Here is a 27,731-nt window from a genome sequence, read left to right as displayed (position 1 = left end):
ACCAAAAACAGCACATCTTTAGCCAGTGCGGGTCAGACTGGCTGAGAAGCAACCAGACTGTCATGTCTTTCGGGAGGGTTTTTAAATAGGTCAGCGTCTGACCTGCATTATGGCACCATGTCCATGTCATAATCACACCATTTTGTGCCCGTGTCAGACCAGAACCAACAGAAAAATCCTTTGTTGCACACACGCTCGGTATAAGGCCAAAGGCTGAAGAACTGAGACATGAATAATGCAGCCTTCCTGTCTCCTTCTGTTTAGGAAAGATGGCGATGGACAATTGCTGCGTCAGTGTCTCCGTGAACTATCGAGTCTGGCATAGCTGCAGACAGACGCCTCATTATGTGGGTTTAAACACGCAAACTCCTTCTCGGAGCCTCGCTTCGATTGCAGCGAAATAGTGGAGAAGGACATGTCGGGAGCAATGGCGATAAAAGAGACGCCGCCAACAGCTGCGAGAGCACTCTGACACACAGGTGGGCACTGCTAATTGATCTGCCGCTAGCTGCGCTCCGCTTTGGAGTGCCTCGATCAGGAAAAGACCAGGGCGCAGCGGGGCTGCCCTAATTAACATTTGGAAGCAGACAATCATTAGGACCCCAGAGCACCTGCTGCCTGCAGGGGTGGCACTCCTACTGCCCCAGAATAAACAGAGAGCAAGAGAGATGCAGGACGGGAGGCTGACAGTTTTACACCGAGCTAGAATAAGAGGTCGCACTAACAACTAGGCCTGTAGCAGCACCAGGGTGGTGATGATAGAGGAGACTGTGGAGATTAAGAGTTGGGGGAGTCAGGCCTCAGCGGGATAGAGCCTTAATGAGAAGCACAAGGATCCAGACTCGTCGGCATCAATCAAAGCTCCACCTAATTATGTAACATTTTATTCAGTGTTAACCTTTTAAGAGAGCCGGGGAAAAGTGGCATAAACCCAGAGCTCATTATCAAGTTGTTAACAACATACTATGTGCTAAATAAGGGCAAATGGCGTCGAATCTTTCCATTTACATGGATCCATGTCCATCGCATCTGCACCGACCCAGTTAGCAGTTGGTGCTTTACCTCCAGGTTGAAGGTACGCTTTAGTTTTTAGAGTCTAAAGTGTGTCTTATTCCTCTCGGAGCTAGAGGCTTTCAGCTTCACTTCCCAGACAGGGTGTCTCTGTGAAGCATGTGTGGCTTCCTGCCACAAAGAGGTGAACTTTAGATTAATTGATTGGGGAGTCAAATTGCCCTGGTGGGCGAGTGAACAGCCCGTGTGCTCTGCGATGGAGTGGCGAGCTGTCAGCGGTGGTTTCCTGCCTTTCACCCCATGTGTGCTGGGATGGACTCCAGCAGCCCTGTGACGTTGATCTGGAATAAACTGCGATTATCAGAAGATGGATGAACGTGTTAAGTAGATGCAGATTGCTGGGAATCTGCTTCGGTTCCAGATATGTGTCAAACTAAATAAAAACAAAACATGCAGATGATGATAAAAGAGGATTTGCACTGATGGGAAACTTCTAAACATGAGACAAGATGGTTACAGAAGAAACCAAAGTGCGTTTTCCATTTTTGGGGCAGCTGAGTGTTAAAATTGCCTCCGTTTCACGGGAATTTTGACTGCATCACATGATCGATACAGAAGTAACTTCAACAGAAGTGAATACATTAGAAGTTTGATATGGTGTGACATTAAAAAAAAGTTGGTCACTCTGGTGGATTTCTCCTCCCATCATTGCCCTCCGGCTTTTTCCGAGGTGTGTAATTTCTACTGGTGTGCGAGCGTCCCAATCAGTCTTTGGGGAAATCTGTGTTGGAACGGGCATAAAAATGTGATGGGATGCTGTCATTTTCACACTTCACGCAATCTAAGGTAACCAAAACATGGAAGGAGAGTGATTTTTACCTCCCTGGTGTCTCCTTTAGCACCGTGGAATCAGCAGAAAGGGAAAAGGATTTGACCAGGCGATGTAGCTGCAGCATTTTAAAAATGCATGTTGGAAAGTCATTTAGTAACAAAATAATAATAAAAGAAATGGGTTTGTGCATTAGTGGGGCATCAAAATTTCATAAATCTAATAAATGTATTCAGTGAAATCTGAGTTGAAAAAGGAAAACAACAATTCTCTGCCAGAGTGTTTAATTATGAAGACACATAATAAGCACAAAGGAGTGTTTTTCACATCCAAAAGCCAAGCTTGCTATTTTAACTGGAGGATGAGCTTTTTTAGTGGAAATGCTGAGGGTTCTTTCTTTTGCCGTTTCTCTGCTGTGCGGTCTGCAATGTTTTCTGGCCTTGCTCTTTGGAGGACATTAAAGCCTCCATTTTATTTGTTTAATTAGTTGTGGATGAGGATGTTTGAGTAATCTTGGGCAGGTCACTTTAAAATGAACTATAGCAAATCTTTTCTTTGGGATCAACTTGAACAGAAAAATAACGTGAAATGAGCCGTCCGTCAACATGCATTTGTCAGATTTCACAGCGGTTGACTTCAAAAATGCTACTTATCCCTGAGGTATTGCTGCGCTAATGGAAAATTGAGAATTTTACAAACAGTTCAGCAGCCTAGAAAAATAGCAGTGAATGCCATAAAGCCCCGATAATAAACAGAAGGCATAATGTTTATCATCTGTTGACATATCCAGGGGCTCTGCCGTTTTCCCCTAAACAAGAGGAGCGACGCTACAGCGCTAACACCACGCGTCCACTCTCCGGCTATTAAAAAGACATCCCAGATTGTGACTCAGCCACCACACATAAACACATAGGCAGGGTGGTCCAACATGCTCCTGGCTCTATGTGTACTTGTAGTCTCTTCCCAGAAATGTACAACAGTAAACACACCACGAAGCACAGAATTAGCATCACCACTACAAACGGTAGGAAGCAAAGACAGCGACACACGATGCAACGGCATGCAAGGCAAAGCACAAATGTTGTTGTTTGTGTGTAAGAGCACATACTGCATGTCAGTACACATATTTCAAAAGGCAAGGGAAAGTCTGCAATCAGAGGTGCAGAGCGCAATCGAGAGGCCCCATTGAGAGCTTCCCTGCTTATCCTCGGAGCCTCCGGTTGTCCCCAGGGGGATCAAGGGGCCCCAGCCCTTCACTCTTTGGCTCCTGATACTAACCAGACACAGCAGCACAAACACAAATGAGGAAGGGGGTGGGATTGTGTGTGCACGTACAAGAGAGACAGGGACCCAGAGATAGACATCAAAAGAGGGAAATTGACAGAAACAGAGAAAAGAGGGCGATGCAAACGCACGAGCAGAACGCACCCAGCTTTAAACCACAACTCGGAGTATTTGATGACGTTTTTTTGGGTTTTTTTCATCCACCTCTCAGTCTCTCCCTTGTGAAGAGAGCAATTACATGTCCAGGACGAGCCCACATTAAACAAACATTAGTTCTCTCTCCAGAGCCAGACACTGCCAAATTACATTGTTTCCAGATGCTCATCTCAGACCCAGCCCCTCTCATACCTCCCTCTCTTCATCTCTGCGCCTGCCCATTTCTTCTCGTCTCCTTTTCATCTCTCCATACAGCTGCCTAAACTTCCCCAGATAAGATTAAAGCTACAGTCTTTCAAATTTACAGCGTTACCAAATTAGACTCTAGTACGAGCCCTAAATCACAAAAATGAAGTCGCCAATCTCGTGGCTATTAATGATGGAGCAGAGCAAGCCTCTACAGGTTTAGCTCATTTCACTTTGTATTATACAAGTACACAGTGATTCCTTTGGACTGGATGTATGATGCTGGAGTCTTGCTTCTTTGGAACTTTGCATTCATTACGACACTAAATGTCTGAAATTCCCAGAAATGTGTTCAGGTGCTGATGCCACAGAGCTTAAATGAGCAGATTTAGTTAACCAGGAGATTGTAAACAAGCTAAATGCTGATTTGTGGTAGACATGGGAACCAATGCCACACCGAGTTAGTGTAGTCTAAGCTCAAGGATATCGGCAGTATCAGAAAAGTGTCTTAAACATCTATGACCCAGACTAGACGTCAGACATTATTCTGGAAAACAAAAACTTCCCATTGAACAATCCCACCACATACGTGCCCCTGAGAATCCTAAAAACACAACCAGAGGGGAGAATTCGACGATATTTTTAAAACATTATGACCTTTCCTACTGTTGCTTCCAGGATTATTCTGTGTGTTTACATCAAATAAATTCTCTAATTTAATCATAGAGTCAAATCTTTTTATGCTTTCCTCTCAATTTCCCGTCCTATGCAGTGCTGTTCATACTTTTGGACAAAACAGAGCATTAAAAATAAGCCCCGGAGGCAGAGGAACATCAAAACATCAGCGGATAATTATATTTTCCTGATTTTTATGTGAATACATAGACGTCTGTGTGCAGGCCCTCATCAGACAGTCAGTCCACGGTTGAAGGAGCATTCACCAACTCTCACGTTTGCCCGTCACCTCGGGGCATCTGTGGGGACCCTTCCACTGCATCTCCAACCCCCCTAAACTCATACACAGCCCATGTAAATCTAATGAGACAGCCAGATGGAGATGTATGCAGTTATATGTAATGCCAGCATTCTTGCCGTGCTCATGAAATTACCCCTCCATCCCGCTTTAACGTTCTACCATTACAGCCATCAGATAACTTGGATTCTTTTAGTGAAGCCTGACGGATATTGGGGCAACTTGAACACTGTTTAGACTGAGGACGAAGAGATTGTGCGTCTTACTCACATAGTCAGGCAGGGCTGTGTTGTCTCCTTGTCTACCGCGCAGAGACTGTGTTGCCTGCTCCAAAACCTTGTTGTGCTTTTTGGAAAGCAAAGCAAATAAACTGTGGAAGATACAGAGAGAGGGAAGGATATGTGAGTAGAAACATCAAAGGGACCAAAAAATAATACATTTATATGCTGGAATTGCTAAAATAGTAGCCTTTAATCCTCTTTTATTAGTAACAGACATTTTACAGATTATTAGAGAACAGTTTTGTTTTCATAATGAAGTTGCTGATTAATGATAATTAGAATAGTTGATCATAATCAGTCTCAGAACACCAAAAACAATGGACTCCAGAAGACATATTTCTACCCTGACATTGGAAAATGTTTTGTCCACGTTGTGTGTTGTGATTTTGGCGTGGGACTCGATCCTGTGAGGAGTTGATTAACTGCCTTTCTGTGCTGTGTGGACTGAATGGCGTGACTGCTCACGAATGAGGGGCAAAATCATCTCAAGTCTCAGAGCACGCTTGGCTGACCCTGGGTTACAAGGAGTTGGGCCAGAGATACAAGCGTAAATATGGCATATATGCGCCCAAGTCCCATTAAAAAGCAGCGTTGACTCATAAAGTGAGCATTAAAGGTAGATTTACGAGAGCTACACAACAGTGAAGCTACAGATACATGGATTAAAAACAGAGCTGAAGAGACCTCTCAGGTGATCCAGTTGACTCCTGACTTATGTGTTAATTTGAATCTCTGCAGGCGCCCAAGGCTGTGGCTGTTTGGTTGTGTGTTAATTAGCGATTAAAAAAAATAATTAAAATCAGCAGAAGTGAAGGACATGAGAAAGTCAGATGCACAAACAGAACTCAGTGAGATGCCTGGAGCTGCACCTGCCCTTCTATTAGCTGTAAGTTATCCAGGGTAATTGGTTGAGTGTTACCTGAATGGAGGAATCCCAGCAGCTTCCAGGAGGTCTACGTCTTATCTACACAACTCATGTCAAACAACGAGAGACCACCAACCTACTTCCACCTGGGACCAGTGATCACTGTGACTGGCCGCTTTGTCACACTGCTGGTTTATGCAGAGGTAAAGACTGACAGGAGCTCGAGGATGAGTCCCACCACGCTCACCTTCCTCCAGAATCCGATATGAGACTGAAGTACTGACAGACATGACCCGCCCCAACGTCCTGAAAATGTTAAGGTGCTCTGTTCCCACCAGCTCAAAGTACTTTTCTCGAATGCGGACACACAGACGTAGCTGTGTGCTGTTGCCTGTGTGCGGGCAAACTTTGAGTCACTGATTTAAAACAGGATACAGAAGATTTTTAAAGAGCACACGACTGCATAACGCAACTGGGCAATGTTTGAAACTAACCTGTCAGTCCTGTCTGCAGACAATTTGTTTAATAGGTGACCGAGGGAGCATGGATGAGTGGATACGAAGGATAAGGGTGACAAAAGGGAGGGACAGTACATCAACGGGAGAATGTAAAAGAAGTGGGGGAGAAACAGAAAGTTACAAATGAATGCTAGTAGAGGGGTCTGAGGCAGGTCAGGGCTGCATGTGGAAGGAGGACATGTGCACTTCAGCTCTGTCCGGCAGACATCTGGAGCGCCTGGCGGAACATCCCCTGTATCTAACTGACCGGTCTAATCCAACCCTTGTCGTTATCATCATCATCAGACATGGAGTCAGTTGCTCTACATCACCACAGAACAGACATAAACACATTCACAGACAGTGTTCCTCTACGGCCCCAAACACCAGAGAGTTACAGATAGGATAGACACAGACGGCAAGATAAGAGGATCCTTGAGTGTGTGTGTGTGTGTGTGTGTGTGTGTGGAAGGAAGGAAAGAATTCCTTCCTGTGATCCTGGAGTACACAAACACACAAGAATTACGTGTGTGATTCCTGTGTTATTCTCTCAAGTCTGTGTCGGCTCCAAAAGCCCGTTCCTTTCAGCGCACTCCGGCTATCTAATGTTCTCCTCTGCACATGCACACCACTCACTCAATATTTCATCTCCCTCTCTCTCCTGCTGTGGCCACTGCCAAATTATATAACAATACATATTTGGTGCTGATTCATCAATGAATCATTAAAATGAATGGGTGTACTTGCATGTGAATACAAATTTCCACCCTTGCCTCTCTCCTTTGGCTTGTCTGCAGACGTCAGAAAAAAATTTGGAAGGACATTTTCTACTTTATTATCAGATTTTATCTTTCAGTACCGAGTCTTTATAAAAAACTGTCAAAGACAAGGACGTTCATCATAGTTTAAAGCTGGTGTTGGCAGAAAATGACCTATCACATCTTCAAATGCACTCAAAAAATTACACATTTTGGTCATTTCTTTCTTTGTTTTTTAAGACAATTTTAGCATAAGCACATTTTTTCTGCTATATACTGCAGTGCCTGGAGATATGCACCTCCAAACCACTTGCAACAAAATCGAAACATTAGAGAATCTGCAAAAAAGAGAATCTATTTTATCAGCGTGTTCTCACCTGATGATGCGCTGGGCAGCATACTGGTGGAGACTCCGAAACTGGGCGGACATGTTGGCGAGTGCAGCCAGACAGTTGGTGTGGAGATACTTATCCTGCTCAGGATGGAAACACACAAAACACACGTTCACATTTCTGAAAACATCCCTGCTCCCCCTCGCCACCGTGCCGGCCTACCCTCGTCCGAGTCATGTTGAACTGGATGGTGCGGATGACCACCAGGATGAGCAAACTGCCGAGGGAGATCTCCGTCAGGGACCTCTCAGAGTACCATGTGATGTTCTTCAGCACCTGTGAAAGTGAGAGGGACCCAGACAACTTCAGAATGACGCGATGCAACGGCGACATGCGTAAAGGTGAGCAAAGCCCCACAGATTGTGTCTACCCACCACCTCGTGGATGGAGCGATTGAAGGTATCATCCTCTGTGAGAATGAGCAGAATAATGAGGGCCATGTAGACGTGATGAGAATTTCTGTCCTCCACATGGTAAAGGATCTCGAGGATGGGCAAAACCTGAGAGGAAAACAAGAGAAAGAGGCTGAGTATGTGTCACTAGTGACATTCATTAAATCCTTGTTCTCAGCACGGCTGATTCTGAGCCGCTACATTGTGCAAGTGTCCCGACATGAAAATAGTTGGATTTGGTCATCAACTCTTTTTTTTTTTTTTAAACAATCTAGTCAAAATCCCTGTATAATTTTACAAAAGGATTTAGTGTTTTTTGGTGGCGATTATTCGTGGTGTGTGTGTGACACACGAAGACTGCCTTTCATTCAGGAAATGCCTCCATAAATTCACTCTGCTGAAAAGAATAATTGGCACCATTCCATCTGGACAGAACATCACCAGCTGCCACTGCATACATCCTCACTGTTTACTGAGCCATAGCACTGGTCCCAGATGAAAGGATTTGATGGCCATCCCCCATGTTTGTAACCAACGATTGTATAATGCATTCTGTTTAGGATTAACCATTCGGTTTGATTCATTCTTAACAGCAATCTTTGCGATTGTTCCGCCTGCAGAGTTGGCGCGAGTCTTCAGATCAGAGCGGTGAATGTGGCTGAAATTGCCTCGATACAACAGCCTTCGACGTGGTCCTACCCACCAGATTGTCCATGTCCGTCCTGGAAAGCATGTATGTCTTCATGTTGGCGTTCTGGTGAAGCAGCGTGTACAGAAGTAGCGTCGCCTGGTCGGACCGCTGCCGCTCACACAGTGCTGTGTACAGGCTGTTGAAATTGATTTGGAAAGAGTGAGGCTGCTCCGCAGACGATGACGTGTCTACATGTGGGGAGAAACATTAATATTATTTTACCACTTCATACATTATTAAGTCTCTTTTATGCACAATGGATCGGGATATTTTTACATTACCCTGCGTGTTTCGGAAACAAGTGATAGCTTGTCGGTAAGGGTTGGGCCAGTCGGGGCCATCTGTCAGATTGGCTAAGACCAGAAGCAACAAAAGGCTCTGATTGGACAAAGGTAACGGGTTGTGCTCCTCGTCTATCCCTGCTTTGCTACCAGCTCCACCCAGTGTGAAGACACTCCACAGTCCACCTGGAGATGGAGATGAGCACATCCAGGTACATAAAGAAAAGCCACTGAAGGGAGCTTCACGTTCAGCCAGTAATTTCCTTAGTGACGGGTTTCATTTTCATTGTAATTGTGATCAAGACATGTTAATTTATTGACAATAGACAGCACAGGGAATTTAACAGCAGATTAGTCTAATCAAGGTCACCACAGACGATGATTTGCAACTTTTAAACAACACAGAACAAGAAGAACCTGGAAATACTGGTAATCTGGAGGGGTTTGTTTGGCTGGTTTGGGGATTGAGAAAGAGATAAATTTAAAACGGAGCTACTAAAGTGCAGCTTTCAGGAAGAGGAGCATGAAAAGTCACACAAAGACAACAGTGCCTGGCTCCTGCACGTCTGGCCACAGTGAGACAGGAACCGAGCACCAGCGGTACAACAGTGCTGCAGGTCCACATTGACCAAGCTACTGAATGTGAGACGTTGAGAGGATCTAGTGCCATCTAGCGGAATGGGGGTGAAGAGCAGGGCGATATTAACTCCTGGTGTGAGTGAAGTCATCTGGACCCATCCAGGCTAACACACAAATCATCTGTTTACTTGGTTGATGAACCAAGAGGAGATTAGGGTAAGTGAAGCGAACACAGAGGGTGTAAGTTCAAAGACAGCACAGAGGCAAAGTGATGAGTGTGCAGTGACATTCTGCAATATGATTAAAATTAAATCAAGGAGAAAATGGGTGATCACTTCCAGGTGTCTTCTCATGGTAATGATTTAAAGGAGACACAACAAAAACATCTCCATTACCAACTCTCTGTACTCGTTAATAGCTTCATCTGAACAACATATGAGTGTTTACAGTCTCATCCATCCATAGTTTATATATTGGTGGGCCTCTAAATTCACTAATGGCTGGTGAAGAGCTACTCCAACCCCCAGTCTGTGTGTATAAATGTGTCTCTGTCTCCAGTACCAAGCCAAATGTGTCTGTTTAAATTCCAGCAAAGAACCTCATCGGTGAAAAAAGAAAAACCCCAACACACAGATGTTGTTTCTCCCGGTCAGTCTCTGTCTGCAGTTCTTTGTGTCTACCTCTAAGAAAGCCGTGGAAGGAAAACAAGAGCCGGAGAGTAAGAGAGGCCCAAACGGTGATGGAGCCCTGTTCATCTCATCACTGGCACCACACAGACTGGGCCGGCGGTGTCAGAGAGTTCGGTCCGCAGCCACATTTCCTGCACTCACGCTCAAACGTGCGCGGCGCTCTATGTTACCTTAGTGGGTGCAGTTTGTTATCTGTCTGGCTCGGTTCCCTCGGCCTGTCTGCCCACCCTCCACAAACCCAATAATGCTACCCTTCTCGGGCCGCTCCAGCTCTGGCCAGCCGCCCACTGGAAAAAGAGAGGACGTGACAAGAAGGAAAGGAAAAGTGCCGAAAAGGTCACATATGGACAACTTGTCAGTCGCGCTGACATCAGAACTTGGGTGACGGCTTTCCCTGGCCTTGACCCTTGAACCCTATCCTTACAGGTGCTGTCACATTCCTTACATGCTACATATTAGAGTCAAACAAATAACCTGGAACAACGAGCGTTTAAATTTTGACCTAGTCCTGCTGACAGGACAAAATGCTGTCATACATAACTGTTACAATAGAGTCTTTCCCCAAGCATATGTCATCACATCTGCACATCTGCTTCACATGAGTCCAACATCTGTACCAAATCCAGATTCCTTTCAAGCACTCGGATGAGCCAGTAACATTCCTAATGAGGCTGCCGATATCAAACAATGGCGGCGAGGGAATGAAAAACACTTGTTTTGTTCACACAAATGTAATAAAGAGCTCTTTACAGCACCTTCTCATGGGTGGAGACCCCACAACTATTGTGGTGAAAGAGTTTTGTGAGCATTTCTTGAAAAAAGGTTGCACGCAGCAGATTCCCTGAGGGATCGCTGAATCTACTGGCCGGCTGCCAGTGGCATCATTCTGAATGGGCATTGCGTCAAAGTCAAAGCCGACATAATATAAAATTTAAAGAATGCTGCCCAATTCTCTAAGGAACACATTTTTTCCTTCATTGGTAATCCTCTAAGAAAACCAACTTTTGCAGAAGTCTGCAGAATCCAAGTTAAGTTATCTTGTAGTTTCTTATATAAATTGTGTCCCAAAGCAGAGTAAAGCCTGTGGAAGCCTGGACGAGGTGAGCTAAGATAGGAAAAGCTAACAATTAGAACAGAGACAGACAGAAATGTGAACGCCCAGCAAACAGAGACAGACAGATTGTACTACTTACTTATTTACTTGCAAAACAATGAATGAGTTATGACATCAGGGCTCTGGGCCAGGACTTTGGCCAAGTGTGCTTGGTTTATGTTGCTACACCATAATTTTATCTTTAAGACATTCAATTCATCCTGAATTTTGACCTTGTAATACGGAGCGTATTTAACCACACACACTGTAGGGGTCGGTGCGTTTGACAGAAAGTGTGTTATGGTTAAATGATTGACCATCCTTCTGGCCTTACTGGGAGACAGTAACCCAAGTTGGTTGGGTTTGTCATGAACTGGTCCTTTGTCTTGGTTTCCCACCCACCACCATTAGTGAGAATTTAAACATTTATGCACTTCTACATGAGAACACACTCATTTTGGCTCTTTTGCTTTAACAAATCGGTGGATAAAATGTAAAGCACAACTGAGGAGATCAGCCAAAGACAAGAGCCTAAACTTTAGCAATGTTTACAATCACACATGCAAATTCTTCCAAATAATTCCCAATTACTGCAATGATTGCTATTCTGGATGACAAGTCCCTCTAAGGACAGCCCTTAAGGATTAAAAAGTCTCACGTTAACACACCTTTAACCTCTAAAATCTCTTCAGATATTTTCTTCTGTATCTGTAACTGGCTAAATATTTGCTATCGCTACAAAATTAAATTGAAAAGGACTGTAAATATAAAGGCCACCGTGTGCATTCTCTAAATTATGCTTTTCTACTTGTGTATTCTGCTGATCCTCAATGACTGTGTGCATACAAGACACAGAGACAGCTAAAGAAAACAAGCGTTGTTTCAGAGTTCTCGGTATAAGAGAGCTTGTGTCTTTGTTGGTTTGTGCGTGTGTGTATAAGGGAGGCGGCTGCAGACAGACAGGCTCTGGGGGATTACAGAACAGGACAGGGCACCATAACTCATCGGCCCAATTGCTGGCCACAGACAGACAGGCTGGGTGAATGCTGATGGCTCACTGATAGGAATCTGCCACCAACAACTGACAAAAAGCATTTATCTGTGGGGGAACCAGGCCCGAGTCTCCCACTCACAATACACATAGTCTATCACCACCTAATACACATATTTTCCGTTTTTTCTGATCCATTACTTTTAGCCACTGAGCTCTCAGAACAGCAAGGACAAAAGTTCTGTCTCTCCACTGAAGAAAAGATGAAATTGTATGTTTTTTTCATTTTACTGCAGCTATTTTATAAGAATTCCACGGTTCACACTAGCAGCAAGAATAGATCTTTACCAAATTATGAGTCACTGGTCTTCTATTTATTGGTTGCATTCCACTAAAATGTGCAGGAGTGTGGTCACAAGATGTTGAATCTACTTCAGAAAATCTCAAGCATAAATAGATAAAATCTGCATTAAGATTTTATTAAGATTTAAGAGGCAATTTATTGTTCCTTAGATTCTAAGGAGGGCAAAGTGAAAAGGGTGTGAGCGTGCAGACTCTTACTTGCCACTCCGGATGCCAGTCCGTAAAGAAGGCCTCCGTCGTCCTTTGGTTCAAAAACGTGGCTTGATGGAGGGGGGCACTTCTCCTGCCTGATGAAGTTGTAGAGCAGCGTCTTCACAAGTCGGCTGGTTAGCGATAAACTGTGGAGAGCAGACCAATAACAACAGTCTAAACCAACTGCACCTAAAACTGGACCATTTCAGGATCTGCGCCTCGTTGTTTTAGTCAAGGACCATAACCGTGTTTTCACAACAGGCAACAGAAACAGTTTTATCACTTTCAAATCTGTTTTGCAAAGATCAGCGTATTGACTTCCTTTCATCAGCTCCGTGGCAATTAATCCAAAGTGCTCCGGTTCATCTTTTATGCCATGAGAGCCCTTAAAGAAAATTAATTCCATCCTCTGTCGGGCCATCACAACTGCCCTGCCTACATCCAAATGCAGCTTTTATGAGCTTTTATCACTATTGAAGATGGCAATGAAGTGAGGAGAATTGGGTTCGGAGCTTTTCTAAATAAAGGCCAGAAGCGAGCGGGTTTGTTTGCTGATGTCAATGCTGTGTTTGAATTTACTGTTTCTTAGCAACATAGATTTGGATAATTGGGATTAGACTGGTCCATGAAGGAGGTGTGTGGTTCCATACCAGCGTCCTTTCATGATGTGCTGGTATATTATCCCATTTCTGAGGATTTCTTTGTGGAAGAGCTGATAGGAAAACAACACCAGTAACGTGGTAACCGCTTCAAACAGGATGCTGTAGGTGATGTCGCTACAGAAAAACAGATGCATAATAAGTTAAAGCAGGTATGTGAAAGGTTTCAACTACTGTATACATTCATAGGAATAAGCCATATCCTCACTGAGGGAATATATTTTAAGCAGATGTTCATAATAGTGACAGAGAGCATCAAAATTCTGTTTGGAAAGATAATAGAAAGCTGCTGAAACACCATTTCTGTAACATCAAAGCGAAAATGGCTTCTTGTGAGCCGGCATTTGAAGGAAATGAGTTGGAGGAGCTGTACCAAACAGAACAGTAATGTTCCACTCCGAATCAGGAGCACGTACAGAGGAAATGGGCCGAGAGCCACAAAATGGTGGAGGGAAGAAAAAGCGACAGGAGTCTGGAAGGCTGGAACAATGAATAATGCTGGAATGCTGCATGCATTTATACAAGACCCGGGGTTTGAGATGTCTGGAGATAACGCACGAGGAGAGGGAAGGGAGAAACCACAGCAGGCAGGAGGAAGACATTGAGAATGGTGTGATACAGATGATGGAGGGGAGGAAATGTGGAGGATACCATGTTAATGAAAGGAACAACAGTTGTCTGTGCTTGAACACCGTTTTGGGGATTATCTGTGCAGACACACATGCTCAGGATCTCCGTCTACGTGTGAATGTGACTGTTAGGCAGAAGATAATTCCAGCACTGATGAGTAAATACACTGAAATAATCACCCATTGAAGCAGAGGGTGTTAGCAAACACAGCCTGCTGGGAGGGAAGACGGGTGCTACTATCTCTCCACGTCACTGATGCTACTCTGCAGCTTTCAAAAAACCTTTTCTCTTTGCACAAATCTTTTAATTTAGTAAATCCTTTTTTTGTCTTCTACACTCACACGGGGCATCAAAGCATAACTCGACTCAACCTAGTTGTGTCCTCTCCTGGTTAATGAATCAGAGAGTGGATGAACAAGTGGAGCACGCACAGACAGTCACATGATTAACCAAGGCCTCAACAGTCCAGACATGACGATGGCGTTTTAACCTGTTACTGGCCGTTTTACTGCTAAAACCAGAAACAGTGGAGTTTTAAGCAGCTCATAATGCTGCTTTCACGTGGTTCCCAAAAGCAGTGTGGAAAACATGCTGCTTTGACCCTGAAGACTGCATTGAGCACAGAACTACGACATCAGTCACTCAAAAGCAGGATGGTACTTACAGCAGGGGCACTTCCACGATCAGGTGGATGAGGTTGGACAACAACTCCTCCAGGAGATCCTGCTTGTCTGTTTCTACACAAGGGGTCGAGGGAGGGATTATGAGATGCATATGGCAGATCCCTGTTGATCAAAGATAGTCTCTTTTCTTGGAGCTTCTCTCCCCTGACAATCCCCCACTCCATCTTTCCCTTCATCCATATTTCATGCTGAATGCACAGTGGAAATGGCACTGATGGAAATCAGCTAATTACAGGGTTTTAACAGGGTTTGCAAGAGAATTTTCAACACACCTCCACGTGGGAGATTTTAATTATTACTAAGGCAGAAAACACAGGAATATACAAGAGTGGATATTTAATAATTAACATAATTAAGATTCACATTTCCCAATTAACACCTCCTTTCCTAGCAACTGTCTACTTAATAATTAAAACAATAGCCTTAAAAATTCTGCAATCTGACAGAAAGCCAGTATCTTGTAGCGTCCTAAAGACACACATGCATTTCCTGTAATGCAACAAGAGTGCTCACCTGCGCAGGAGCCTGGTGCCCTCTCCTGGTAGGAGAACTGTTGCTGCAGCTCTTCCTCACTCATCTCCCTGATGAACACCTTGAGCAGGCAGCGAATCAGGAACAGTGCATTGTGGGCCTGCCAGATAAACAGCTGACTGTGGAGGAGGAATCAAAACAACATTCTGTGACAGAATCATTACAACCCACACTGTTGTACAACACCAACAGTATCATGTCAAATAATCCGCCACAATAGACTTTTATACTGCAACATTTGAGGTCAACAAAACTGGGCGTTGTGTCACCATTAAAGGGGTCAGTGAAGGCTGTGTAAGGAGTAACGCCCCTCTGACAGAGTTTAATCCTCCATTCGCTGACTGAGGTCATCCTTATTAAGCATTAATTATTAAAGGGCTCCAGATGTTGAACGATGGCCGCCTGTGACGTATTACATAGTAAATCATCTCCCTCCTGTCACGTTTGAAGCAGAATTGGGGGCAAAAATACTACTCTGTACACATTCCGTGTCCTCGGGACGTGTGCATCTCCCACATAAAGAGCCTTAAAGACTCCAGCATGATCAAATAAGAACCAACCCCCCAGGTCACTCAAGTATTCACTCTTTCTCGAGGTTCTCATACTCACTCTTGGCATTCTGTAGAGATTTTTAGCTCTTTGGTTCTTGCCAGGAAAATTTTCACAAGGGCGCCAAAGTTCCCCGTTCTTGGATTGTTGTGAACTTGGAAAGAAAAACGGGAGACGGCGCTTATCATCAACATTACGTAACATCCGACATTAATAGTCGGGCTCACATGTAAAAAAAAACCGCAATACGTAACCGAACCAGTGTGACTAAAGCTTGAGAGTGGTTTATGACGAGTGGGGAAAAGGCCAAACATCTTACCGAGGGTCTTGGCCAGCGGGACAACGACCTCTTCCAGCAACTTGGAGTCTCCACTGAGGCGAAGAAAGAAAGAAAAGTTAGAAAAAAGGCAGATGATTCTGTAAACACATGCAAGAGACACACATAAAATGTAATAAATCTTCCACGCTGTGTTGCCAAAAGCAAAGTGAGGAGCAAACACTAGTCAGATTTAAACAGCTCACAGTCAAAGGACGTGTAAATTACATTCAGGCTTTGTGTACAGCTGCCAATTGTACTTGTGTAGGAGCATAATTTACTTTTAGCTGCAAATATATTTACTGCTCCCCTCTAGAAATTAATGTGATTGAGACTGAAAAAAAGTTGGACAAAACAAGGGAATATAATGATTCTGTGACTGTTGGACAGAGTCAGGCTACATGTTCACATTATATTTATCTGCTCGTTAAAAGAGGTGTAGCCTGTAGTTTAAGACATATTTAATCACACAGGAGACAATGTGTTAAGGTGTGTGACACATGGCCGGGTTATATGAGTATGGGTGTCCCACAAGGATCAGTATTAGGACCTTTACTATTTAGCCTCTATACTAATGATCTTGCTGAAGAGTGTACTGATATGAATCCGTAAATGTACGCCAACGGCCATGTTATACATATACATGCTAAGCTAACAACTGCACTGCAAAGGATTACACGTTGTCTCAAGCAATCATGTATGACTGTGAATGCAAAGAAGAGAAAATACAGTATGTTGTCCTAAACCCATGATACATAGGCCGAACATTGATATTCTCACCAAAGGTAAAAGAATTGACAGCCACCAAATTTATGCATCTTGGGGTGACCCTGGATCCAAATTTGAATTTCAAGAAACCTGTTAAGAACTTTAAAGGCATTTGACATTGTCTTTCTGTAGATGCAGCTAAGACGTTTATGCTGCCATGATGTTGTCTCGTACCTCTTATTGTGTCTGGCTGAGGGCGGCCTGGTGACACTGGTTTAACCTTCCTCTTGTGTTCGTTTTCTGTTACCATCTCTGATGTTAACGGGTCGGAGGAAGGTTAAGACCTCTTGAGTCTCTGTTCAAACAGACTCTAAAAGCCAGCGCACTACCATCCCAACACAAGTTACTGGGCTTTAAAAAAATTGAGGTTAACTTGTCATTTATGTTCTGTTTATAAAAGAACGGTTTGGCCCATTCTCCATACTGTCGATTAAATAGCTGAGAACATCGTCTATGCAAGAGTGTATATTCCATTTTGCCACACCAATACTAGGCTACGTTTTCTATAAAAGCTACTATTCAGAGGAACACTCTGCCTGACAATGTGAGGAGCTGTTGCTCTTTCAGCCATCTTAAAGCTAACTTTAAAACAATCTCCTAAAGTTTGCTATCATAGGTAACCATTTGTTGTGTATTTGTGTGTACGTGTGTGTTGCATGGTCAGAGTAGACAGTATCCTGTCATGACCCATTCTGCGACAGTACACTTCTGCACTACATCTTTCCATCCATCCACCAACACATTTCTACAGGAGGAAGAACTACCGTCTCGACTTCTCTGCTCTTCTCTGTGGATTAACCGTTAACAAGTTGACCTTTCATCTTCCAAACAGGGTTGTAATGCTCGTAAGCCATTGATGAGGAGAGCTCTGCAAACATCCTGTCTATTTTGATGGGAGATCCTGAACTGTGAACGGCTGTTAACTAAACATCTGTCTCTGCACTTGACTGAAATTTCTATTCCTGCAAACACACAAGTCACAATTTACTGCAAACTGTGTAGAGTCAAATGGGCATGTCGCACAGCTTGAATGAAGACCTTAAGGCCTCCGCTGGATTCCTACTTTCCAAAAAGATGCCATTGTGGGAGTATAACACTAATTCATACCTGCTGGTGGGGCTGATGAAGGTGAAGGATATAAGCTGGTTCCAGAAGGGGTCATTCTCAGATATGGATTCTGTGCCCACCAGGGTCTTGAGGCTTTGGTTGTTGGACAGATCACTGATGTGGCTAGTGTTGGCGCCCATCTCTGCTCCCTCCTCTCAGCCGAACACCCTACGCTTCACTGTTCTCACCAGGCATATGAAAAATTCTGCAGGACAAGACAAGTTGAAATGGTTAAAAAACCTTTCTACACACAAGACAGTTACAATAGCTATGAGAACACAATGCTGTTATCTGATATCTCAAGATATCAATTATTCAAAGCTAGGATGCACTTTAAGAGCGGTCTTTGGCCACTGCAGATATTTCAGGTTTGCTCCTCTTGGGGTTCCTCTTACAAATCTCTGCCCTCCTGGCACGCAATTCAACAATAAAGTTGTAAATGTCATGCAAGCGACCAGATGTCTGCTCAGAAATCCAAATACTTGCACAGGACAGACAGGAACCAGGTCCTTTTGCTTTGTCGACACTACACACCTTTGGCATACAGGTGGGACAGGTAGCCAACATTTGTCCCAACTGAACTGGCACACAAACACAATGGCGTCACTGTGAAACTGCACAGTCCCACTTTAGGAAAAATATACCACTAGACATGTCCCATGGTATTATCTTGTATCTTGTTGATTTAATGCTACTGTGAGCAACATCACCAAGCTTTTGGGCCAGGATCACTGAAAAATCTTTTCTTGGGCAACGTCCTGTGTATGGGGATGGTAGCTAGATTAGCATACCAATTCCAAGAGCAAGTCGAGGCTTGTCGCTATGCAACCGCTCGGTGCGGACGTGCAGATGACCATGACACCGTAGCTCACTGAGCTGCTGACCTGTGACTCGGGAATATAATGGCTAACAGCCTAGTAGACATCAACCATGACATGTAGCAACACTGCATCATTGGTAGCAGCTTAGCGCTCGGCTTACCTGTCAAAAACTCTTCCCGAGGCTCTCCAGACTTTCACAAACCGTTGGAGGCAATTTATTAACAAGCGAGTCAAGGATTTTATGAAGTTAGGCAAGTTTGATCCGGAACTGGCAGCGTCCTAGGTAGAATTGAGACGTTAAAGTTTCCTCTACATGTCCCTTTCCTCCATGTTTTCCACGTCGCCACCCCTTGCGTGATGACGTAGGGGCGTGGCTTACGCCGTGACGTCAGTGACGCGTTGGGTAAATACACGTTTGTTGATTTGTTTTCAACTTATCTGTTGACGTCATTCAACATTATACTATTCATTGAACTCATATTCGTTTAAAGATATATTTTTATGAATGATATGCATGTGTAAGTATTAGTGTTGAATTACTGGAGGAAGGAAAACTTTAGTGGTTTTGACATTTAGTGTATTTTAAATGGAACGATTCTGTGAAAGGTTGAGCATCCAAACACACTGCTCAAAAATGCTGTTAGCTCATATGTGTCTCCTTAACTGTGTCTATTACAAATGCATAGTGCTTAAAACAAAGGAACACACCATTATTATTTGGACAGTACAAACACAGGTTCATTTGTCTTTCTGTCTCACAGGTTTTCTCTGAGATGAATATTGATATTGATCAGGCTTTCAGGGAGATCCTGGATTTGACTATTTTGCTTCCACCCTTCAGACAGCCGTTTAGGAAACGCTGAGAGATACATGCTACAACAGAACACCTTAGGGAGATGCTCAACACACCCGAGATCCACAGGCTTTTCAGGCAGATCAAAAGTTCCTGGTGGAAAATTACTTACCTGTGCCTCCTCCTTAACCTGTAAGACCTGAATCATCTGCACCCTTTTTGAGGTAGTACTACAAAACACACAGCTAAAGCTACTGAGTTTGCATCTTCACACCTTCATCTATTGAACAGACTGTGCACGGGTTTGGAACCTATGGTTACCTGAGAGTGCCCCTCCCCCACCTGGAGCCTGTTTCAACATAAGTCTTAAACTTCGAACTACAACCTTAATTTAAACTGCTCTTGTTTTTAGTGCTGTGACGTCCATCTGGCTTTTAAAATCAACATTATACCAGCATTCTCCTTTTTTGGCTTCCTATACAACCAACATATATGCAGAGGGAGAATAATAAACCAAAAGTCAGGAGAAGGAGCAAAATGCAAAGCTGATGGCTGCCCTTGACAGAAAAGAGCAACCAAGCATTCCTCGAATGCTGCGTGAGAAGGTAAGCATGTTCTCTGAATGAAATATTTAAAATTCTTCAGTTTGTGTGCGTTTGGTATATGTTGTCCAAGAGTACATTTGTCTAAATAATCTGTTCTCATTTTGTCTTGATTGGACTTTAGTGTGCTGCCCACAGATGAGAGGGAGAAACATTACATTATGGAGGATGTAATTCAGGAAGAGCAAAGCCCTGCAGAAAAAACTGTTTCAGACCCAGACTGCTGTCTCTGCTGTCAATGATCCACCATGTTTTAGCCACCGGATATGACAGGATAGATTATATTTTAACCAATGTTTCTTTGATTGTCTTCAGCTGCAGCTGTTCTGGTAATAATATGATGTTGCTGACCTGATTCTCAGCCCTCGTGATGGGTTGCAGGCACAAAACAGCATTTTCCTTTCTTAAAGTTTTGATAAACTTGTTCCCTGTGTCCCTATGAAAGAGTTGTGTATTTTCCTTATACTATCAATCCAATCAATCAATACTATCACTCCAAAAATCTTTATTATAATGAGAAAACTGTGTTTGCATTCTTTAACTTTTACGGGCATGTATGTACCCCAATTGTTGCTGGTAGTATTTATGGATGGTAGAACATCTTTTCACCAGCAGATGGTAGTAATGTAACTCTTTTGGAGGTCGGGATAAATCACCAAAAAATGTGGGGAAATGCTCTTTTACTCACCATCCTTTCGCTGATGGACAAGAAATGAAGGAGAAATTCTGGTTTCCTCGGGCGTTTTCGTTGCTGTCAGCCAAAAAGAAAATATTAGGGCTAAGTCTTTTAAATAACCCAGCCCGTTTCTACACTGCTACAGCGATGCTACTGGTGTGGCTTTAAAATGTGACAGCAAAATTGGCCTCGACACTTTTTATTACACATTTTAAACCTGATCGTGCATTATTTTGGAGGTTTTATTCCTAACGCTAGGGGCGCTATAAAGGAAACCACTACCGGAAGTAACTCTTGTCTGAGTCGTTGTTTTGAACTCTGACATCAGTCATTTGCACGCTGGAAATGAAAACTCTGGGGAACAACGTGGATACAACAGCTATTCTTTTTTAAATGTTATTATGAGAGTCCCATGGTTTCTTTTGTTTTGATTTAACCCGGGTGATTTTCGTGGGGGAGTAAAAAGTAAAGGTAATTTCTATCAGAATGATTGTACAAATGTTTTTACGCTAGTTAGCTTTAGCATGACCAGAGTTACAACATGTAATGTAAATGGCCCTTTTAATCAGTTTGATCTTTTAAAAATCGAGTTTAACTGTGACGCGTTGATATACCATTACATACGTAAACATGCCATACCAGCTGGTAATAGGTGTTCACAATACTGGCTACAGAAATGTAAAAACACAATAACATACTCTGTAGAATGCAGATAGTGACAATCTCTTTGTAAATGTAACAAGTCTGTTTTCTGTGTATTTAAGTTGGCTCAAAAGCAAATTACTGATTGCAGATGGGGAAGCCAACTAAGAAGAGGAGTGTGGCTGACAAGGTCCGAAAGGCCAAGACGTCTACTGAGATAAAAAACAACCCATTTGAGGTTAAGATCAACAGGAAGAAGTTTGACGTTCTGGGCAGGAAAGTCAAGCATGACGTTGGTCTGCCTGGCGTCTCCAGATCTAAAGCCATTACAAAAGTATGATCACCCAATGTACTTGCTTTTTTTAATCTCTTCATTAAAAGCACTTCCCGAAAAATAATCTAACAACTGGAATAACCAATATTTCAAAAGATGTTCACTGAAACTTTAAAGATACAACACAAACACACCTGTCATCAAGTTTATTTAAGCTATGAAGAGTATAACTAGAATTTTAAAGATGCAACATGGTTCTGGAAAGTTGTAGCTAACTCAGTTTAAAAGAAGTGATTGGAGTGAACTAACTCAGCAGATACATGTCTGTATCTGGCATCCACGGGTCACAACTCCTCATTCTTTTAACACACATTCTGTTGTGAGGTCTGCTGCTCACAGCATCACGCTGGGAGAGGGATCTTCTGCAGGAGAGTGTGAGCGAGCAGAAAGATCAGAGTACGATCTGCTCACATGGATGCTGAATTCCCCAAGTTACTGTTATTTATGTAGGGATGTAAACATTTCACTGTTCATTTGATTTGAATGTTTGGTCAAACAGCTTTGAAAGAGCTCTTACATTTATTAAATTTGACCCTTTTCAATAATTGTTTTCTACCGTGTTGGAACTTTGCGTATGTGTGTTGGAGTTAGTGGGTATAGGTAGACTAATTTTTCCCTCATTTTTTCTAGAGAAAGGAAACGCTTCTTAAGGAATACAAACAGAAGAACAAGTCCAGCAAATTTATTGACAGGCGTTTTGGAGAATATGACACCAAGATGGCGCCAGAAGACAAAATCTTGCAAAGGTTTGCGATGGAGAGAAAGGTTGGTGATGTACACATTCATATCATCACAGGTTAATAAAACACCAGTAAAGCACAACAGTTCTGCACTGCAGCAATGAGCTAACAAATGTCTACCGGGGTTGTTACGCCATGCTTTTTCACTCAGCGTTCCTACGATAAGAAGGACGTCTTCAACCTGAATGAGGATGAGGAGCTGACCCATTTTGGCCAGTCGCTGGCCAAAATGGAGACATTCAACGACTTTGTGAACAGTGACGATGAATCAGAAGAGAAAGGTTTATTATCAGGTAAGACCAAAGTCATTACTTTGATTGATCACAAAAACCTCTTAATAATTTCAATAATGATTTTGTTTCCTCATCCAGCTGAGATGACTGCCTCCCACTTTGGGGGAGGAGGGGGCCTTCTCAGGAAGAAAACATCAGGGGATCAGCAGGAGGAAGATGGAAGTCAGAGGGCCAAATCGAGACAGGAGCTCATCGAAGAGCTCATCCTGAAGTCTAAACAGGAGAAGGTGAGCTGTAACACAGAGCTTCATGACTCAATTCTTTTGCTAAAGGGGGTTTCGTGTCCCAAGGTTTCTGTTAATAACGTGTATTTCATTTGCACGCCGTTCTTCGTATTGTCCCCTGTTTAGCGGGAGCGACAGGCACAGAAAGAGGAAGCACAGGTGTTAACAGAACAGCTGGATAAAGAGTGGAAGAGCATCCAGGCACTGATGGTGAAGAAGGCCCCTAAAGCTGAATCTGATGAGAAACCAGAGGAGAAACCCAAGGTGGGAACACCTTGATCATTAATGTGCACATTGATCCATCTGCGACAGGGCCTCGAATATCATAGGGCTCTCTGCTTATTTTAGCTGGAAGAGTACGACATGATGGTCAGGGAGCTCGGCTTCGAGATGAAGGCTCAGCCCTCGGAGAAGCTGAAAACTCCTGAAGAGCTCGCCCGGGAGGAGAGAGAGAAGCTGCAGAAATTAGAGGTGATATGTTTCCCTTCGCTGTAATGAATAGCTGAAATGTGTATTATTGACATTTGAAACTCCAGTATCGCCACCACATCCGGTTTTACCTTTGTCAATGCTCTGCATTTCCTCCAGGCTGACCGTCTGAGGAGGATGATGGGAGACGAAATTGGCAACAGCACACAGCAACAGGTTCACATGTCTGCTGACGACCTCAACGACGGCTTCATCCTGGATAATGACGACAAGAAAACCCTGGCTTATCAGGTAAGATGGACGAGTTGGATACGCTGTGAAATGACTTGATTTCGAAAGTCTGAAATGTGCTTTTTTGTGTTTTCAGGATGGAAAATGGAACATTGAAGAAGAGGAGGAGGATAATGAAGAGGAAGACGATAATGAGGAAGATGGTGATACGGAGGAGGGGGAAGAAGATGAGGAGGAGGGGGAAGAAGATGAGGAGGAGGGGGAAGAAGAAGAGGGGGGGGTCAGTAGTGAAGAAGAAGATGGACACTCGGACCTGGAGTCTGAGAATGAAAGTGAGGAGGAAGAACCAAAGCTTGAAGCTAAAGAGACGAGTGCCAAACCTCTGAGCCAGGAGGAGATAAAGGCCCAGCAAGAGGCGGCTAAATCTGAGCTTCCCTACACGTTTGCTGGTACCGACACACAGACAGACAAAGTGAGTTCATGTCTGTGCCGTCCATCATCTGTGGCCTCTGTTCTTGTTTGTAGCTCCGGAGAGTTTCAGTGAGCTGAAAGATTTGCTGTGTAACCACACCCCTGATAACCAGCGCCTCATCTTGGCCAGGACTCTGAAGTGCAACCACCCGAGTCTGGCTGTGGGAAATAAGCTCAAACTGCAGGTAAAGTACGCTTAATGTTATGTCAACTATATTTTTCCGGGGCAGGTTTAACTCTCAATATCTTTCTCTCAGAAATTGTTTGGCTTCCTTTTGGAGTATGTTGGCGATCTGGCCTCCAGGACTCCGCCTGAACTTACCACAGTAGATAAACTCATCCCGTAAGTTAAAAGGATTGCCCCCATTTAATTCTGTTTCTTAAAATAAATAAAGCCTCTATGTCCTTCTGCTTCTTCTTGCTTTCCCAGAGAGTTGTACAACTTGTGTCAGATGTATCCAGAAGCAGCGTGCAAAGCCATGCAAAGCATCCTGGGAGACGCTGCTCATAGCATGGAGGAAGTGCTTGAGGTCAAAGGGCGCGCTGCTTTCCCGTCACTGGACATGGTATGAGTTATCAGCTCGTTCAGTATGTATTCAACTGTGTGAATGTTCACCAGGGTGGGTATTCTTTTACATGCTTGGCCGAGTGAGCGCTCATTAAACGGCCCCTGCAGGACTGAGCAGATCTTTGTGAACGTTGAGGCCAAAAATACTCGTTTCTCAGGAATGTTGCAGTGAAACTGCGGGAAACAACTACAGCCCAAACTAATCCTCCTCCTCGTCATTTCGTACAGGTTTCTTCAATTCCTTCTGCACACGTCTGCGTTTTCTCAGCCAACAACCTTCTGCTGTCTTTGTTGGGTGTGACGGATGACACAAACTCAGCTGTACGTTCTTGTTTTTGTCTCTGAAGCTGATCTATCTGAAGGTGACGGCCCTACTTTTCCCCACCTCCGACTTCAGACACCCTGTCACCACTCCAGCCCTCCTTTACATCAGCCAGGCTCTCACCAGGGTACACGCAACTCATCGCCTTATGAATAACATCTTCGATTGGCAGCATTGGTGTTTGAAATAAAGAGGTGTGTTTTGTTGTTAGTGTCCAGTGAGGTCACTCCAGGATGTGACGTCAGGCTTGGTGCTGTGCTGTCTGGCAGTGGAATACGTCTCCTTCTCAAAGCGTTTTCTGCCCGAGCTCATCAACTTCCTGCTGGGAATTCTCCACCTGGCGGTGCGGGATAAGACCACTCTGGGTACGAGCTCAGGCACAACACTGGGGGAGGGGGGGGGGGGGTTAAACAGCGCTGATGAACCTCTTGTGTTGCAGGTTACACTCTGGTGCCGCCTTTCAGGGCGACGGGGAAATTAACTGACCTGCTGGTGCTGTCAGACTGGGAGTCCTGCAAGACCTGGAGCAAGAAAAGTCTTCCCCTCTCTGCCACCCAAAGCCTGGACCTAAAGACGGACCTGGAGAGGGATCACCACAGGTAGGAAATATTCACTCCTCACTCTTGTTTGAGTCTGTATTTAGTAGCTTCACTCTCTTATATTCTTTAGCTGTGCAGCAGAATCAGATGAAGGTCTTAACTCTGCACAGAGAGAATGTGTACTCCAATATTTTAATTGGGCAGTCGGGATTGATCCTGCAAGAACAACCGGGTGACAATTACAGGCCTAGCATGGATGAGGGGGAGGGCGGTGAAGCACGAGAGATCCCTTTGTCCTCACACAGCTTCTGAGAAAGAGAAGAAGACAATAAAGCAGACGGGTTAATTACACCAGACAGTAACAAGGATGAATCCCTTCACCTTTGAAAACCAACGATGCCACTTAAGGACTGAGAGATGGAGATTTGCCTTAACGGCTGCAGCCTCAGCAAAGGCAGGCCTGTGTTTACCTGTGCAGCCTGTACGCCGCAGCGCAGCGCTGACACGTCCACTGGTGTGATTCTAATGAGCCGCCAGCGTGATTTCACACAGCAGTTGGTGTGTGGGCACGCAGCAAATCTGGTAAACAGGCTTTCAGTGGACCGCGATCGTGCACAGTTTGTGATCGCGTACAGTTTTAATAGTGCTAAAATTAAGACCCGCAAATGAGTGAGAAGATCTGCGGAGGGAAGTATGTTTGATCAGATACTTTTGCAAAAGAACATATTAAGTTTAAGAGCACGTTTGTGATCCACCCATCTGGATATCTTTGCACAGCAAAGGCTGCTGTATCATGTTTTTTCTGGTATTTGTGAAACTTTGGTCCATTCATTTGGATTTGTGATGTGTCTCCTAAGGCTAACGTGTCTCTCCATCTGCCTGGACCTGGTGAAGCGCTGCTCTCTGCTCTACAGAGACCTGCCATCTTTCACTGTCATCCTCCAGCCAATAAAAACGCTGCTTTCCAAACACCTGACGGCCCAAACAATACCAGCAGCTCTACAGGTCGGTGCCAAAGGTGGTTTATCGCAACGAGACATGTCTCGGCTCTGTTTTTACGTGTTGCTTTCTGCCACAGGAGCTTCACAAGGTGATCCTGGAGACCATCGACAGCGCGCCTGTCGCTCACCCTCGGCTGGTTTTCGAGAAGAAGAAACCCATCCCGCTGAAGCTGCTCACTCCAAAGATTGTGGAAGTGTGAGTAACGATCTTTTATTAAGAGCTGAAACATGCAATTTTGCCGCCGCCGCCGTTTTAAAGGTTTCATCTTCAGGCTGGATTATGGGAAGAAGCGCGGCTGCACCAGAGAGGAGAAGGAGAAGGAGCGACTGAAGCACAAGTATAAGAAGGAGTTCAAGGGCGCTCTGAGGGAGCTCAGGAAGGACTCGCGCTTCCTGGCCAGAGAGAAGCTCAACGAGGTCGTCCAGAGGTGCGAGAGGAAAACCGTGAATATCCTCGTCAAAACGGCAAAGTGGAAACTGCTTAACTTTGTTTTATCTTTGTGTTGCAGAGATACGGAGAGGAAGAAGAAGGTGAAGGAACTCTTTGGAAGTTTGGCCTCTCAGGAGGGGGAGTGGAAGGCCCTGAAGAGGAAGAAGAGAAAGTAAACATACATATTTCCACCCATCTGTCCCTCACCTGTTACATTTTTAAACAGCCGGAGGAGAAATCAGCCTTCAAACATCTTGAACTGAACTTTTTTTGTTTTTTAAGTGTAATTAACTGATGCTTTTTCAGTCTATAACCACCCCAGCATCCATCACAGCCTAAATCTCTTTTATTGTTGCATCGGTCTCCCAGGCTCCGTAATAAAGTTATTGTTTGTAAATCCCAGTGCTGATAACATGCTAATACTGAGTTGTTCCTCTTCTATCTTAAACCGTCTCTTCTGTCGTCGTGGCGTCACCAGACAAGTTCGTACCTTGACGTGTTGCACGACAATTGTGGTTTAGACAATAAATTACAAGGACAAAGCTTCGCGTTCAAAGAACAAGAAAATAGAACTGACCCTAAATATCTCATGGGTGCCGTTATAGGTATTTAAAGTCTCTGAAGGGTACAAAAAAGTCTTCATACCTGCAGAGGAGCAGGAACTAAAGGGAATTGGGAGAGAATCCAGGCCTCTCAAGGCGGGATTCATTAGGAACAAACAAGGGTGTCTCACATTTCATCAGACATCTGAGCCGTTTCATGCAGAAACTATTTGTACGAACCCGAGATTTCGCATCCGCTCACGTACGACGAAGGCAAGAACTTTGGCGTGGAGCTTTTCTCATCACGCCTGTCCACGGAGGTGCCCG

At 44.1% G+C, this 27,731-nt stretch overlaps 2 protein-coding genes across 2 annotated transcripts in view; one reads left to right on the top strand and one right to left on the bottom strand.

The window, feature by feature from the left end:
• Window positions 1-18,944, bottom strand: part of dym (dymeclin) — a 28,655-nt gene extending 9,711 nt beyond the window's left edge. The window contains exons 1-14 of the mRNA XM_003965201.3: window positions 18,728-18,944; window positions 17,747-17,951; window positions 15,875-15,927; window positions 15,616-15,709; window positions 14,989-15,125; window positions 14,457-14,529; window positions 13,154-13,279; window positions 12,510-12,649; window positions 8,597-8,782; window positions 8,328-8,503; window positions 7,607-7,732; window positions 7,395-7,508; window positions 7,218-7,312; window positions 4,710-4,809 (exon numbers count right to left, since the gene is read on the bottom strand). Of these exons, the coding sequence (XP_003965250.1) occupies window positions 4,710-4,809; window positions 7,218-7,312; window positions 7,395-7,508; window positions 7,607-7,732; window positions 8,328-8,503; window positions 8,597-8,782; window positions 12,510-12,649; window positions 13,154-13,279; window positions 14,457-14,529; window positions 14,989-15,125; window positions 15,616-15,709; window positions 15,875-15,927; window positions 17,747-17,886 (1,560 nt within the window). The 5' untranslated portion in view covers window positions 17,887-17,951; window positions 18,728-18,944. The remainder of the gene's footprint in view (window positions 1-4,709; window positions 4,810-7,217; window positions 7,313-7,394; window positions 7,509-7,606; window positions 7,733-8,327; window positions 8,504-8,596; window positions 8,783-12,509; window positions 12,650-13,153; window positions 13,280-14,456; window positions 14,530-14,988; window positions 15,126-15,615; window positions 15,710-15,874; window positions 15,928-17,746; window positions 17,952-18,727) is intronic.
• A 1,982-nt stretch (window positions 18,945-20,926) lies between these two features.
• Window positions 20,927-27,310, top strand: nop14 (NOP14 nucleolar protein homolog (yeast)). The gene is made up of 19 exons (XM_003965168.3): window positions 20,927-21,109; window positions 21,432-21,614; window positions 22,245-22,379; window positions 22,506-22,647; window positions 22,726-22,874; window positions 22,998-23,135; window positions 23,220-23,342; window positions 23,460-23,591; window positions 23,668-23,980; window positions 24,057-24,187; window positions 24,260-24,345; window positions 24,433-24,568; window positions 24,918-25,019; window positions 25,104-25,257; window positions 25,332-25,491; window positions 26,289-26,436; window positions 26,510-26,628; window positions 26,705-26,860; window positions 26,942-27,310. The coding sequence occupies exons 2-19, from the start codon at window positions 21,432-21,434 to the stop codon at window positions 27,036-27,038; spliced, it is 2,604 nt and encodes an 867-aa protein (XP_003965217.2). The 5' UTR covers window positions 20,927-21,109; the 3' UTR covers window positions 27,039-27,310.
• The last annotated feature ends 421 nt before the right edge of the window (window positions 27,311-27,731 follow it).

Source organism: Takifugu rubripes, chromosome 6 (genome assembly GCF_901000725.2).
Source record: "Takifugu rubripes chromosome 6, fTakRub1.2, whole genome shotgun sequence".
Taxonomy (NCBI): Eukaryota; Metazoa; Chordata; class Actinopteri; order Tetraodontiformes; family Tetraodontidae; genus Takifugu; species Takifugu rubripes.
The sequence above is the reverse complement of the archived record's forward strand: the minus strand, read 5'-3'. Positions and strand labels throughout refer to the sequence as shown.

What these genes read in the sequence shown, in the direction of transcription:
- nop14 (XM_003965168.3), top strand. Translation starts at nt 21,432, where the DNA reads ATGGGGAAGCCAACTAAGAAGAGGAGTGTGGCTGACAAGGTCCGAAAG. An exon ending in GAAATAAGCTCAAACTGCAG is followed by an intron (nt 24,188 to 24,259) that starts GTAAAGTACGCT and finishes TCTTTCTCTCAG; the next exon opens with AAATTGTTTGGCTTCCTTTT. An exon ending in ACTCCAAAGATTGTGGAAGT is followed by an intron (nt 26,629 to 26,704) that starts GTGAGTAACGAT and finishes TTTCATCTTCAG; the next exon opens with GCTGGATTATGGGAAGAAGC.